The sequence below is a fragment of the Mus musculus genome, chromosome 18, assembly GCF_000001635.26.
Source record: "Mus musculus strain C57BL/6J chromosome 18, GRCm38.p6 C57BL/6J".
Taxonomy (NCBI): domain Eukaryota; kingdom Metazoa; phylum Chordata; class Mammalia; order Rodentia; family Muridae; genus Mus; species Mus musculus.
In genome coordinates, this window is record NC_000084.6 from 31,835,643 (window position 1) to 31,852,248 (window position 16,606).

The 16,606-nt window shown below is 39.3% G+C and overlaps 1 protein-coding gene across 7 annotated transcripts in view; it reads left to right on the plus strand.

Annotated features, from left to right (window-relative positions):
* The window catches only part of Wdr33 (WD repeat domain 33), a 104,931-nt gene that overhangs the window by 31,586 nt on the left and 56,739 nt on the right, over positions 1–16,606 (plus strand). Inside the window, exon 8 of one of the 7 annotated variants that reach the window (NM_001170970.1) lies at positions 5,794–6,000. The exons of 5 other annotated variants lie outside the window; for them this stretch is intronic. In NM_001170970.1, coding sequence (NP_001164441.1) covers positions 5,794–5,885 — 92 coding nt within the window. In that variant the 3' untranslated portion in view covers positions 5,886–6,000. Of the gene's footprint in view, positions 1–5,793; positions 6,001–16,606 lie in introns of those variants that run through there. One more of the 7 variants, NM_001170967.1, reaches the window with a different exon arrangement.

A 16,606-nucleotide genomic window follows, 5' to 3' on the forward strand; every position in this document is an offset into this window, starting at 1 on the left:
TTTAGTAAGTTTTCTCTAATACTATCATTGAATTCTTTGAGCTGTAAATTAAGTATAAGCTCTCCCTTGTCCCCATCACTTATCTTCCTGTGCCCTTTAGGAAAATACTCTTTCCTGACCTTGATATTTCAAACTAATAGACAGCTCACATAGTCATGGCAGCCTTTGTTCAGGTAACAAACAACAGACAAAATAGAGATAGTGATGGCTGTACTTCTTGATATTTATATTGCCCCTTTTGAGAAAGGTTCTCGTGAGGCTTTAGCTGGCCTAGAACTTCCTATATAGCCTATGCTAGCCTGTAACTTAAGGTCCTTGTTTCAGACTCCAGTTGACCTTCATTGCAACTGGTTTCTTACTTGGAATTGGTAGATGATTCCACATGCATAATGGAGTGTCAGCACCCTTTATATGACTTCCCAATGTTTGGGAATTAGCTGTATTTTATTTATCCTTAGTGCAAATATTATAGTAAAACCATTTGTACGTCTAAGTCCTTTCGGTTTTTTAGTCACTGAGAATGTAGTATTTTCAAGTGTTTAGTTTAAATCTGTGCTACTTTACAAACAGCACTTTCTGCCCCATGCCTTTGATTCCCGAATGCCTCAGAAATAACCTCATGTGAAAGGAAAATTGAGGGCTGGAGAATAGGTACCAGAGAGAAAAATAGTCAGGGCGTTAAGATTCAGAGATTTCCCTTCATGTTGAAGAGTCAGCAGTTAGTTGTCTTGGTAGAATTAAAAAATTCTTACCACTATTAAGATATTGTAGCATTGCAGATACGGTAGTACACACCCTTTAATCTAGAAGAGGCAGGCAGATCTTCTGGTCTACATAGTTGCAGGCCAGCCAGCACTGTAATGAAACCCTGTCTTAGAATAAAGCAAACAAACAAAAGTAAACTTAAAGAAATTTACAAACACATTTCAAGGCAGTGTCACTGAATTGAATGTATTTTCACATTAGCTTGGGCCCTCTGTACAGTTGTTCAGCACTGTAGCACTAGTATACTACTGTATGTAGCTCAGCACTAGTATAGGGGTCTTGTTGGTGCCTGTCAAATTGAGGGGGCATATGCATTGTGCAGGTCTTGATACTATGCAACTCCAGTGAGGGAGGGTCTTTGAGAACTTAGTCTGAGTTATTGTATCGGTGAGTGAGTACCATGGCCCAGAAGATTTAAATGACACATTCAGAATAAAATAAGTCCAGCGCCGTAACTAGAATCTTAACCACCTGACTTATAGCCTGGTAGTACACTTAGGTTAGATTTTTCTTCACTATTCTTAGAAATCTTTTGATGTTAAATAGACATAGGTTAATGTTTCCTAACCTTTGAAAAATCCTTAAGGTTAAAGAAATTTTTTATTTAAAATAATCCCAAGGTATTGAAATGATTAATTTTACAATGTCCTGAACTATGATAATAGAAGTCTCATATAAGACCTTCTCACAGTTTGTATTAAAAGAAAATCTTTTGTATGTTAATATTTCATCTTATGTACCAATGAAGAACTATTCATCTTTTTTTATTAGATATTTTCTTTATTTACATTTCAAATGCTATCCTGAAAGTTCCCTATATCCTCCCCCACTCTGCTCCCCTACCCACCCACTCTCACTTCTTGGCCCTGGCGTTCCCCTGTACTGAGGCATATAAAGTTTGCAAGACCAAGGGGCCTCTCCTCCCAATGATGGCCGACTAGGCCATCTTCTGCTACATGTGCAGCTAGAGACACGATTTGAGTCTAGGTGAATTTTGATAAAATGGATAATGTTAAAAAGGCAATACAGATTGAAGTATATTAATATCAATTAAATGAGTATTTTTTCCTCATCATGAGAATATACACAAAAGTATGCTGGATGCCCATGTGTTTATAGGATTTATGTCCTTACACATATATGCCATTTTCTTCCTTGTAAAGACATTTTTACCAAATTATGGTACCTTGGTGATTATATGAGGCAAATGTGAACATATTTAACTAAATTAATTGAACAACCTAAACAGTTTTGAGAGCAAGTTTCACATAAACTGATATTTTAGATTCCAGTCTCCATGTTCTGTTAATCAGTTTTCTAAGTTCTGTGAAACTAAGAGCATTTCTTTGTGCTTGATGGCTGGAGGTCAGATTTACAGCCATCTCCAGGAGAATGTAAAATTGTTCAACAGAAATTAGAAAGAAGATCGTAGAGAATATTGGACCCCTAAGTCCAATTGGGACAGGATGAGTGTTCCATCTTCTAAAGTGTAAGCTGCCCTGTAGTAAGGGCAGTAATCACAGTCTACCCATCTGGCAGGCAAGCAGGCATACTCCTTTTTCTGTGGTGTGTGTCAGGCACTCACTATCAGAGCTTAAATATTTGGAAAATCAAGAAAACAGTAGTTGAGGGGAGGTGATGGTCACCTTGTCTGAGACTTTATCATATACTAAGCCTTTTCTCCGTTGTCCACAAAAACCAGAATTTTACTTTGGTTTTTAGTGATAAAGTATTTGTTACCTCATGTTTCTCCTTTCCAATACCAGGTTTAATTTTTAGAACATTCTTCCCTTGTGTTAGCAGTCTGCTTCTCTATAACTTGTTCTTCCATTTGCGCCGTGGAATGAACAAACAAACAAACAACAAATCAAACACATTCCTAGAATCTCAGCACTTAATGTGGAGGACACCCTGGGCTACATAAAACACTCAAAAACAACCCAAAAACCTGCAGTGTGTTCTGTCTGGCATCAAATTAAATATTTAAAAATGACAGTTGTGTTTTTCCTCTTAAGTTTTTCCACTTTAAGCACACAGTATTCTGCAGAAGCCACAATAGCAAACCTTTCAGTGCAAAATTTATAATCGTTCTTTCGTGTCATTTCTGAGATTGTTTTAAGTCTTTATGTAAAAGAAGTTATGCAGAGAAACATAGTTAATCTTTAAAATGGATATAGAGTAATTGGGAGGTTTGGGTGACTGATTCATAAATTTATGAAACTAAATGTAGCACAGAATTGGGAACATCTTGAAAATGTCCCCCATAACTGGAGTTTATATACATTTGTTCTTTTTCTCTATTAAAAAGTGCTTAAGATTTTTGTAGGCAGCATTTTCACAAACTTTTATCATCTTCAAAGTGGAGAGCAGTTAATAATACTTGTTAGAAAATACTTGTATTGACATAGAAGAGGGAAGACATTCCAGATGAAAATATGCAATCAGTGAGTATGCAAACATAAAATTTAATGAGATGCATTATACTGACTTATAAAAAGGCTCTACTCCAGAAGGTCACTGTACTTGAGTTCTTGTTTTAGCTTCTTGATTTTACCAGTAATCGCTGGCACACTGATCAGGATGCTATAAGCACTTCATTTCACCTTCTCAGCAGCCTTTTGGGATAAGAACTGATGGTCACTACACAGTTAAATAGACCTGCCAAAGCTCAGCCATAGAGAAGTACATACACATTAGAAGTAGGGCTGGGACTCGAAGGCAGGCTGTTTGGCTTGAGTTTATTTTATTGCTATGTTTATCCTACTTTAGTCCAAGACACATGCTAGGCAAGTACCCATCCACTGAGCTGTATCCTAACCTTTTTTATATTTTAAAATGTCATGTGCTGTGGTGATGGAATTATGAAGTAAAGTAAACCTAGATAGGAGAGGAAGGGCAGTGTGATCAGAGGGACTCTAGTTATTTGAATTTTTTGTTTGTTTGTTTGTTTTTGTTTTTTTTTTTTTTTCGAGACAGAGCTTCTCTGTGTAGCCTTGGCTGTCCTGGAGCTCACTTTGTAGACCAGGCTGGCCTCGAACTCAGAAATCCGCCTGCCTCAGCCTCCCGAGTGCTGGGATTAAAGGCGTGCGCCACCACGCCCGGCTGTTGAATATTTTTCTTAAAACTGTCTATATAGGTTACAGTTTCTTTTTTATGTACCACAAAAACATTAAATCATAGTGAACTGTTGAAACTGCAAATGGTTTATAAGGTAGTTGCTAGGTTGTACAAATGTGCAGAAAGGACGCTGCAATAAGTTCAAGGAGTTGGTGTGTGCTTGCTGGTTTCCCAGTATCATGTGTTAGGTAGTACCTTCCTGTGCTCTTAGCCCTGGAAAGGTGCAGGTAGTGGAATCAGAAGTTCAGGTCACTCTTTGCTAAGTAGCTTTTGAGACCAACCCGGGCAGCATGCAACTCTCTATCTAAAAGAAAGTCCAAACCAAACCTGTTTTAGTAAATTTCATTTTGCTTTGCTTTTAGACAGGGTCTTACTCTGTAGTGCAGTCTGGTCTTGGATTCACTATGTACCTCATGGTGTTCTTCCTGTCTCACCGTCTTAGGTGCTGGTTCTCTCTCCACTGACACGTGGAGAGGGGAAATGGATCTACACAGTCACTCAGCTTAAGACAAAGAACAGCGTTCATACTTTATTTTATTTCATTTTTCCTTCATACTTTTGATAGGTTTCTTTTTTTTTTTCTCCATTTTTTATTAGGTATTTCGCTCATTTACATTTTTTGATAGGTTTCTATGAATAGTTTTTGATTGCTTTCAATTGTGGTTTTTACTAAATAATCTAAAGCCTCCATTTACAAAATTTTTTTTCAGTTTGATAGCAGGATTTTAAATTGTGTAAAAGACATGTTTACAGTCTGAGTGTGCAGGGAAAAATGTAATTCTCATGTGAATAATTTACTTGTTAGGTAAACATTTTTACAGCATTCTATAAAATATCACCATTTGACCAAAACAATACAGAGCCAAAACCCACAAACACTGTTATCATTATAATATAGTCTGTATCAGTGCCTTGATTACTTTTCTATTGCTGTGAGAAGAAACGTTGAAGAAGGCAACTTACAGAAGAAAGAGTTTTGGGGGTTTTACAGTTTCAGAGGGTTAGAGCCGTCTGAAGGTGGCATGAGCATCTTTAGGGGAAGCGTGGCGGTGGCAGGCAGGCGTGGCACTGGAAGAGCTTACATTTTGAGACATAAACATGAGGTGAGAAAGCCAGTGAAAATAGTTTAAGTCTTCTGAGCCATAAAGGAGGAATAGGGACCTAGTCAGGAAATACTTACTGCACTGAGCAGGGCAAGCTCTAATCCTATGTGTAACATAAATGGTTTAGATGACTCAGTCCTTCCAGCTTGGCTGACTACAACACAATTCTCTCTCTGCCTCATGCTTGTGACTCAAGCTGTAGACTCTCAGCTACTGTTTGAGTATCATGTCTGCTTGCCTGCTGCCATGTTTCCTGTCAAAATGGTTATGGACTAACTTATCCTCTAAATTCCAAGTTTCCAGAAAGTGCTTTGTTACGTTTCCGTCTCCATGGTGTCTTATCACAGTGATAGAGAAGTAACTAAGACACCAGAATAACTCAAAAGAAATCAGGGACTGAGATTGCAGCACAGTGGTAAATTACTTTGCAATCATGGGTGTGATTCTCCCAGTGCCATACACAAAAGCCAGGAGCTATTTAAACGCATAGTTTTGCCTATAAGGACCCTGCTGGTCCCCTCTAGCCCTCCTCTTCCTCCTCTTGAGATAGGCTTTAATATGTAGTCCTGCTTGGTCTTGAACTCAGAAATCTGCCTGCTCGGATCCTAATCTTATTTTTTATGTCAGTATTTCACTAACCCTGTCCTGGAACTTGCTATGTAGACAAGGCTGGCCTTCTGCCTCCTGTGGACTGAGATCAAAGGCATGTGCCACCAAGTCAACCCATGATCCCAATTCTTTACAGCAGTTGTTAATATTGTTTTAAGCAGTCAACCTTTATGACATCTTTTTGTTTTTGTTTTTCAAGACAGGGTTTCTCTTTGTAGCCCTGGCTGTCCTGGAAATTGCTCAGTAGACCAGGCTGGCCATGAACCTGTCTTTTCCATCAGCTGGGATTAAATTAAAGGCATGTAACACCATTGCCTGACTGTGTCTTCTTGTATTTAATAAATATGGTTCTATAAAAATCAGCTTTGTCACTGTAAGGAACAAAGTAAACAATTATGTTTTATTCAATATTTAGTTTTTCCCTCTTTCTATTCATCTTATAAAAACTTCATTTAGTGGCAGAAAATGAACCCCTAGGCTCTGTATATGTTAAGCTAATGTTCTGATCCATCATACTCAATTTTGGGTGATGCTTTAAAAACCTGTCTTCGCAGCCGGGTGTGGTGGCTCACGCATTTAATCCCAGAACTCAGGAGACTGAGGCAGGCGGATTTCTGAGTTTGAGGCCAGCCTGGTCTACAAAGTGAGTTCCAGGACAACCAGAGCGATACAGAGAAACCCTGTCTGGAAATACCAAAAAAAAAACCCAAAAAACCAAAAAAAAAAACCAATAAAAAACCTGTCTTCGCGATATCTAAAAATATGATTATTTTAATTATAAAGCAGTTATTAATTTAAAAAAATCATGTGTGATTTGCTGCCTGTATGTCTATACTATATGTGTGCCTGTTGCCTTCACTAGTAAGACAAGGTTATTGGATTGTGTGAAACTAGAGTTACAGATGGTTGTGAGCCGCCATACGGATGACAGGGAAAACCTGAGTACTTTGCCGAGGAAATAGAAGATCAGCTAGTGCTCCTAACCCTTGTCAGCTCTCCAGGCCCAAGAATTCTACATAAAGGAAGAAATGGTGGTTTCTAGGTCTCTTCACGCATGGCTTTAAAAAATAGCCACATGCACTATTAAATCTCTTGAGGCTTTTTTGTCAGGCCCAACTCACTTATGTTTCCCCTCTGGATATATTAAAACACTTTAGTGATTTATTTTTAAATCATGTTTATATGAATATTGGTATATGCATGTGCAAGTGGGTGCCATGTGCTGAAACTCAGTGTAACTTGAGTTATGGGTGGTGGTGGGTTGCCGACGCATGTGCTATAAATTAAACTCGGATCCTCTGGAAGAGCAACAGGTATTCTTACCCGCTAACCTGTCTCTCTAGTCCTTGAATGTTAACACTTACTATTGGTGTCATTTAGAGAACGTCTTCCTTGTCTGTTTATTAAGATTTTGGAGAAACTCTATATCCAGATTTGAAATACTAAAGTGGAAACGTTCAGGCCCGAGGAGATTGCTTACTAGTTAAGATCACTCGCTCTTCTCCCAGACGACCCAGGTTTCATTCCAGCACCTAACATGATTCACAACTGTCTGCAACTTCATTTCCAGGGAAGCTAATGCCTTCGGGCCTCTGTGGGTACTCTTATGCATTGCACAGAGATACATGCAGGCAAATACACATAAGGATAAATAATTTGAATTTTTTCCTTTTTATTTTTTGTTATTTTTTGTTGTTTGTTTGGTTGCTTGCTTGTTTTTGTTTTTGAGTCTGTGTAGCACTGGTTATCCTGGAACTCTGTGTAGATCAAGTTGGCCTCAAACTCAGAAATCTCCCTGCCTCTGCTTCTCCAGTACTGGAAATAAAAGCTTGTACTATGCCTAGCTGAATAATTAATTTTAAAAGTGAAAATTTTAAGTATTTCTCCATTTTGAGATAATTAGAATAATGGAGATCAACAGGAATTGTAGGACCACGTGGAACGGAGCAGGGTTTTAGGAAATGTCAGGAAGCTCGGTGTTTCTCACAGAAGCTTTCTGTGACACTGAGCAAAAGCCATTTGTTGTGCTAGGAAGACTTGAACCGTAGTTTTAATTTTTGTCGTAACTAATGACTGCTTTTTTCATTAAAGTTATTAATCTGTACTCTTCTAAAATGAGCTGTAGCCAGTGACTGCTGCAAATACTTTAGAAATGGCCTCAGCATGCTTAGTGCCCAGGCTTCAGGCAAAGGAGAGGGGCAGTCTTTTCAGGATGCTAGAGCTGGAGATTGGTTTGTAAAGTGCTCCCTGTGTAAGCATGAGGACAAGAGTTCAGCCTTCCCTGGATGTAACAGTACTGGGAAGAAAGACGGGTCCATCTTGGAGGCTTTCTGGATAGCCAGTCTGGCCAAAACAGTATGTTCCAGGTTCACTGAGTGACAAGTGATGGAGGAAAATACCTGAATGCCTGTGACGTGCAGGCATAGAGAGCATGGTCCTACTCCACTTGCACACAAAAGGTTTAGGTAAGGGCAGTACTGGTTCCATTGAAAGCCAGTGGCTTTGAATAAAAGGTGACTGGAGAACACTTTGGTACCGTAAGCAGGAGTAGGTTTTTTTAAAAATGGAAATAGGAGTGCATTGGCTGCCTTTATATCTGTATACCACATGTGCCTGGCTGGCTCCCTGGAGGCCTGAAAAAGGTGCTGGATCCCTTGGAACTGGAGTCACAGATGGCTGTCAGCTATGATGAGGATGGAGCTCCTTGGGTTTTGTGTCCTGAGCAGTACAACTAAAGATGTTTATCACCATCCTTTTTGTTTTTTTCTCCACATTTTCTTTTGAGAGTCTAGCCACGTAGCCTGCCTGGGTATCTTGGAATTCACTGTGTTTACTAAAATGATGTTGAGTTTACGGAGCTCCCTGCTTCTGCCTCCCAACTGCTGGGTCACAGGCATGTGTCATCACACCCAGCCATTTCACTAAACCTGGAGTTGATTTTCTAGACTCCTACTGTATTCTCATCCCCAGCACTGCGATCACAAGGGCTCGTTTTCTTCCCTCAGCTCACCAATCATATGGGTGGTAGGGATAGACTCTGGTCCTTACACTGTGCAGTAATTATCTAACTGATTGCTCAGCCGTTCGCTCAGCCCTTCTTTAGAGATACTTAGATGATTCTGTGTTTATGTTGTATCGTTCTCTAAACATTAAGGATGGAGAATATAAAACATCATATTGAATTTTATCATGGAAAGATTTTGTGTAGAATACAGAATGGGCTATTGTACAAACTATTGGATATCTGTTGAAATTGTGCTACATTTCTTACTGTCAAATTATTTTTGATGGGTGGTTGGCTTTCCTAATATTTAAGCAGATTACTTTTCTATTTAATTTAAAAATAAAGTTGAGGATGTAGTTGCCTTTTCAAGGCCTCAGTCCTAAGTATGGTGTACATACATGTACATGTTGTATATGCTGATGCCCAAGCTTATACATTTGTATCCAGACTAACCAATACTGGGTATTCTTCTCTAGCTTTGTTTTATTCCCCTGATCCAAGGTCTCTCTGCAGGCTGGCCAGTAAGCCCAAACCGTTCTCTTCCTCTACCCTTAGAGTGCTGGGGTCAGATGTGGCATGACCAAACCTGGCCTTTTATGTGGTTGCTGGGGCTCTTCTTATACTTGTGTAGCAAGCAGTCTTGCTCACTAAACCATCTCATTTAGTTGTTTTGAGGCCAAGCCTAGCACAACCTAGTTTCAGACTCAAGGTCTACTCTCTCAGGTGCTGGAGTTACAGGCACGTGCTACTGTGTCTGATTTGCACTACTTTTAAATCGTTCCCTGCATGTGTACACAAACACATACACATTGTACTTGGTTTTTATATTTACACTAAAACCACCCAACCACCTCTATGAGATGGAATTTCCAGTTATTCAGAGATTCTTTCCTTCCTCTTTTCCTATCTAAGTATGCCAAGCTCCTAACTTTGAGACATACTTTCAGTAAATTATTATTTTCCTCTTCTAATTTATTTATGGCTTCCTTTATCTCACTTTTAGTTGGTTAAAGTTGTCTTAATGTCTTTAACTGTCTTACCTCAATATTTCTTTGAAAATACATTTGTGATTAACCTCACCTGCTGGTTTCATGCTACTCAGTTACACAAGAGGCAAGTTAGTATACCAAAGGAAGCATGGTGGCTGTTGACACAACCATGGCTGTCTGGAGGTCTAGGTAACATAATCTTGATTTCAGTTGTTTAAGACCTACTAGAGAAAGTAGTGTCCTAGTTTGGTAATACACTAACCAAAAGGCAAGTTGGGGAGGAAAAGGTTTATTCCTCCATCCAAGGAAGGCAGAGCATGAACCTGGAGGCAAGACTGAAGCAGAAATGCAGAGAAAGCTGCCTGTGTATAGGCTTGTTGTCCACTGTGGATTGGCTTTCTTACGCAGCCTTGAACTGTTTGCCCATATTTGGCACTGTTTTACTACAGTGGGCCCTCCCATGTTAGTCATCAATCAAGAAAATGCTTTACAGATGCCCACACGCCAAGCTGTTCTTTGCAGGTCTTCAATTGAGGTTCCCCCTTCTCGGGTGACTTTTTTTTTTAAGGTGTATTTATTATATCTAAGTACACTGTAGCTGTCTTCAGACACACTAGAAGAGGGCATCAGATCTCATTACAGATGGTTGTGAGCCACCTTGTGGTTGCTGGGATTTGAACTCAGGACCTTTGGAAGAGCAGTCAGTGCTCTTAACCTCTGAGCCACCTCTCCAGCCCACTCAGGTGACTCTTATAAGTTTGTGTCAGCTTGGCAAAAAATAAACCACAGTCAAAGCAAACATTCATCTTAAAATAACACCCCCACCCCAAAAAAGCAAAGTAACAATACCAAACAAAGAGAATATAAAGAAGCAATACTCTATATAATTATAACCACACATTCTTAATTCCAGATGTTAGTCACAGTTTTAGACCTTAGCAACATGGGACACTGGGGCAAGTTCTTCTGATGGAAAGTGGGGATTAATAAATAGCCTTTTTGAGTTAGTATTATGAGTTAATGAATTCATGAAAACTGTCAGTAGTTTTTGAATGTGCATTGTTGAATGATGCTACTGTTAGGTGATGGCAGAGCTAATTTCACAGCCTCCTTGATTTTAGGATAGAAGTGGTTATTTAGAAGTGTTTATCTACCCCTTCATCATGCATTCCAGGATCTTTGCAGATGCTCAAGCCTACCCATACCTCTTACGCCCTTCTATTTATTTTTGAAGCTAGGGATTAAATCATGGCTTTGTGTATGTTGAGCATGCTGTCAGGTGCTATGCTGTACTCTAACCCTTCTGTGTTCTTTTAAATCATCTACATTACCTGTAATATATAGGACAATGTTAGTGTTAGATCAACAGTTGTCATCTTGTTCAGAGAATAAGAGAAAAAAAAAACTCTATGTGTTTAACTCCTGGTGTCACAGGTCTCAGATTGGCTTAGTTTGCAGGTGTGAGACACATGGATACAAATGACTGGCGCTCTTTTATTTTGTAGTACTGGGATTGCATGCACGTTAGTATACATCCACAGCCTCTTTTTTCTCTTCTTCTCTCTTCTCTTCTCTTCTCTTCTCTTCTCTTCTCTTCTCTTCTCTTCTCTTCTCTTCTCTTCTCTTCTCTCTTTTAATATTATGGTTCATTATTGCAGTACAGGCTTTAATTTGGAGGTAATGTATAAACGCCTCCATTGGTTTATACAGTAGTAAGTTTGGCTTTATCAGGGTCTTCCAGAAGCACTTAACGATCAGTCTTACTAGGATCATTCACTATGGCAAAGATGTGCTTTTGTTCTTTGGTAAAACACGTTTCCCCTGTATCACTTTACAGTAATCCTACTTTCTCTGCACAATTTTGTGACTTGGCAGAGTACTGTAAGTGAACAGGACTTGGACTTGTTCCTTACATGGACATATGTAATGCCATAGGCACCTAACAGCTAATTTCTCCCCTCTGGTTTTCTAATCACACCTTGGATGTGATCAGCAGACAGTTGCAGGTCTTGAGAAAAAGGGCCTTGGCTTTTCTTTTCCTCTCTCTTTTTTTTTTCTTTTTCTTTCTTTTTTTCTTTTTTTTTGTACCAGTAGATTTAAATATAGACCTTTAATAACTCATTGGGCTTCTTTACCTGTGTCTCTCCAATCCCTTCTGCCTATCACGTCAACAGCTGGCTGGCTGGAGTATAGAGACATCGACGAGGCAGCACTGCAGCCAGATCCATGCCTAGGATGAAGACAGTGCAGGGCCTGATCAAGCAGTTATAAAATACAGGCAGGAACAACATTTTTTTTATGCTTAACTCCTGTAAAGTACCCAGGTTTAGTTGCCTTTCCATAGGTCCCAAATATTAAGTAGTTGCAAGTTTGATGCTAATAAATTTCCATAATGTTTTTCCTGCTGATCAGAGCATTTCACTTAATCCAGAAATTGATGCAAACTATCACATTTACATATTTTTCAAATATCCTGCCAGTCTGGGTTTTGAGTTTATGTTTAGCTTTATAGTTGTAATATTTTAATTTCTCTTGGAGATGCAAATACCATTAATCTTCTGAATGATTTGGCTTATTGAGTTCCAACAGGCAAATCATTAAATCAGTTACTGTAAAATTGTATATTTCATAGAATTTTTTAAATACAATTTTTCTCTTTTTTTACATTGGGGAGATGACTTATTAAAGTGTTTGAACATAAGCATGAGAACTCAGGTTTAGGGCTCCAGTACTCATGTACAAAGCTTTGCACTGGTGTGCATCTCCAGTCCACAGAGCTGAGGAAGCAGAGATGGGAAGATCCCTGGAGCTCACTGGCCAGCCAGCCTCGCTTTATTGTGAGCTCCCAATTCAGTGAGAGAGGCTTTCTCGGAAAATTAGGTGGACAATGGTTGAGGAGCACACCCTGTGTTGCTCTTCGGTTTTCATGTCGTATGTGCATATATATATACCTCCCCAAACCCAGGCTACAATGTATTCTTCTGTAATGCAAAATAAAATGATAGAATTTTGATTTAGGAAGCTGGTACTGGAAATTCAAGTTTGTTGAAGTGGTAGGTAATTGAAAGACTAGTCTGAAGGAAGAATGGTTAAATCCTTAATGAGGAAGCATGTGAAAAAATGGTTATTATAAAGAGCGAAGTATGTCATAATTTTTGAGGACTGAACTTGCAAGTGAGGCCCCACACAGTATAGTGGTGTTTTAATTTAACATGTGCTAAAGTTTGCTGATGATGAGTCTACATTTTGAAAGTTAAATTCAGAGATTTGCAGAGAACTAGATTCAGTGGAAAAGTCAGCTTTGGTAGTATTTTACACATGTAGATTGAAGGCATTGGCCTTGCTTCGAACATGGCAGTTCTGAATAGTACCTTATACCTGTTAGTACCTTATACCCTGAGATTCATGAATAATTAGTTCGTTATACCCCAAGATCCCTTTTTGTTTTTGAGGCAGTCTTACTGGGTAAAACTTGTCTACACATGACTCCACACATACAGAGTACCCACTCCGCCTGACCCACTACTTGTTTCGTAAGTAGGCTGGCCCCATTTCATAGAGAACCAACTCTGACTCCTCAGGGCCGGGATTAAAGGTGTGTGCCCATGCCTGGCATAATCTTATTTTTAAGATTTGTGTGGGTGTATCAGTGTTTGTGCTTTCATGTACATATTATGTGCATGTGTCTGCCCTATACTGGAGGATGTCTAATCCCTAGAACAGTATTAAGTTACAGATGATATGGACAGCCAAATTAGTGGTGGGAACTGCACTCTGGTCCTCTGCAAAGCACCAAGTACTGTTTTCTGCTAAGCCATCTTTTCATAGCTAGTTGAGGCCCTCTTTAGCAGTTTCTGAGCCTGCCTGTGTGGTAGTGAGGCCCTACTTTTAAGAAAAAGAATTTAAGACCAACTTGAACTAGAACAACAAAACTGAAACAACCTTTTTGGGTTTTGAATCGAATGATAACATCATGAGAACTTCTGCTTGTTACACCTGTTCTTGCCACCCTGAAAAAGAAGTCAGGTTCTGTTTCAAGTAACACTTTATTTGTAATGTCAGTGAAGGGGCCAGTTTTTCTTTCTTAGTCCAAACTCACATATGGTGTAAATATCTAAGAGTATTTTAGACCTCACTGGGAGTCTCCAAACTCTTTATCTGTCATGGGCAGGAAGGAAGTCATAAAATGTGGGCAGTTTGCACTTATTTATTCCATACTCCACTCCCTAGACATGTACTTGTCTCACTGTGTTCACCAAAGCTGGCTTCAGAACTCGCGGGGGCCATCTTCCTCTGCCTTCTGAGCTCTGGGATTAAATGTGTGCCACCGTGCTGGTTTTTTAAAGTGTTTTGGAAATTAGAGTATTGATCCTGTTTGTTTGTTTGCTTGTTTGTTTGTTTTTTAAACCATAGGTTTTTTTTAAAAGCTAATTTTATAGTTGACTGTATATTTTCTTCCTTTTCTTTGGAGCAGAGATGGCTACCATTTTAATTAGTATTCCCTTCTACTTCTGTAGGACTTCCTGGTTTTGTTTCTGTCTTTTTTTATCCAAAGTGCTGAGAACCAAACCCAATGCTTTACATTGTGCATAGTAAACACTCTCCCACTGAAACTCACCGTAGGCATTCTTTATTTTTTTGTTTAATATGTTGAGCATGCATTTTGAATAGATTAGATTCAAAGTATCTATCTTTTAGGCTTTATCTTTTTAGGTATGGGTGTTTGGCCTTTATGTATGTTTGTCTGTGCACTGTGTGTGTACCTGGTGCCTGTGGAAGTAAGAAGAGGGTATCGGGTCCCCTGTAACTAAAGATGGTCGTGAACTGTCATACAAGTGCCTGGAATCAAACACAGGCCCTCTGGAAGAGCAGCCAACACTCTTAACTGGTGAGCCATCTTTCCAGTCCTAAATACATATTTTTGACAGGATCCATGCTGTTTATGCAGTATGTTTCTTTTTTGTTACAGAAGCTGGTTGTTTTTACTATTTCTTTTTAATTTTTAGTTTTTATATTTCTTCCTCTGAGTGTGATTAATAGTTAACAAAAATAACATTGATTTGCAAAGTAGGGGATTTTGCACATTAAAGATGTCTTTCAGGATTTTACTGAATGGCAAACACTTAATTTTCTTTTGTGTGGCTCTACAGTCAATTCGCAGCAATAGCAGTACCCATAGCACCTTTCTGTGAAAGACTACAGATGACAGTTCCCTGGGGATGCAGCCCAGTTGACAAAATGCTAGTGTAGTGTCCAGGAAGTTCATGCTGGGAAGGAGAAAGATGAGAATTTCAACATCATCCTTGGTTACATAGAGAGTAGTAGGGTTAGCCTTTGCTTTGTAACCCTGACTGTGGAGAAGAAGGGAGTGAGTCTTTCTTCATTTTCTTCTGAGAGCTAGCTAACTAGCCAGTTTTTGAGTAGTTAAGGCAAACACTTTTGTACTTTTAACAGTTTTCAGTGTGATTGATTATCAGTGATGTTTTATATTTATTACTTAGTACTTGATAGTTTGGTCTTGACATGAAAATATATCAGTCTTCTAGAATTCCCTTCTCTGTGAGCCAGAAAATAAATATTATTCATTTGAGGTATTAAAATTTTATTTATTCATTTAACATTTCTTTGTGTCTCCATTGACTTGTTCCTGTGCCTTTGCAGCTCTGTACATGTGGCTGTATACAGTACTAAACGCCAACAGCCGGTGGCTTCCTTGGTTACTCTTTAACATAGTTTTTGAGACAGGGTCTGTCCTTGAACCTGGAGTTCATTGATCCAGCTTCAGCGGCTGGCCAGTGACCCATCTCCTAGCTCTCATCTGAGTTAGAGTTACTTGTAAGTGTAGATATGTAGGTAGTTTCATTCTACCATTAGTATTCACAGATTTTTAATAACACTTTAGTCCAAGACCACTGGGAACACATAGTTAAAGAATTAGGTTTAATAAAATATTGTATTATTTTGTGTGTGTATGTATGAGTTTGAGTATGAATGTGGGTACTTGCATGCCATGGCACCCTGTGGAACATGGAGGACAACCTTAGGAGTCGATTCTTTCCTACTCTGTCTATGGTCTGGGAAATGAATTGAGTTTGTCAGGCTTGGGAGCACATCTTAAAGGTCCCTGGTTTACTTGTTGCAGCAAAGTATACAGGCCACAGGGAGTCTTGAGTGTTTCAGTAAGAGGATGTGATCTGAGAGATTTATTATCGGATTTTCACTTTGGCCATACTGAGGGTTGAACCCAGGGCTTGGCATATGCTAGGCATAAACTATTGCTGAGCCCCATTCATATCACAGGATATGGTCTTTGATCAGGTAACCTTGGAGGGCATTTATGAGGTGGAGGCTTGCTCTGCATTTAATGCTGTCAGATCAGAAGTAGAGGCAGTTCTCTGGTTGAATATCAGTATTCTATATCTAGGGTAGACCTGAATGTGGACAAATACATAGTAAAGACTTGTCATTTGGTGATAAATTGTATGGACTTGCATTGTTTACATTGTTGCTTTGTTTTGCCTCAGAATGACCATGTTTGTTATAGATGTTGAGTGTGATTGACCAAAAGAATAGCTTTGAGGCTTGAAATCAGTTTCTAGGGAAAAGGAATTGCTTCTCCCTTCCTGCTGCCCACCTCCACCCTTGTGTATTTGTATACATTAAGCCCCTCATTTTGGAGGGAAGTCAGAATTTATTGGCAGTGGTATCTAGTTACATATCAGGTGTAACAAGCTGCATCAGTGCGGACGTTTTGTTTTTATAACGCAGCACCTGGAGTGTATTTGGTGCCATATAGCCCACATATGCTGTTTTTCACCTGGTTATAGAGAAATAGTTTAGTGGGGGTTGGAGAGACATGGCTCGGTGGTTAAGAACACTTGCTGCTCTTGCAGAGGACCTGGGCTCAGTTCCTAGCACCTATATGGTGCCCCACAACTATTCCTAACTCCGGCTTTAAGGGATCATTCACCTCCTTTTGTGGTATGTGGTGGTGCATGGCACACAAAAGACACGCACAT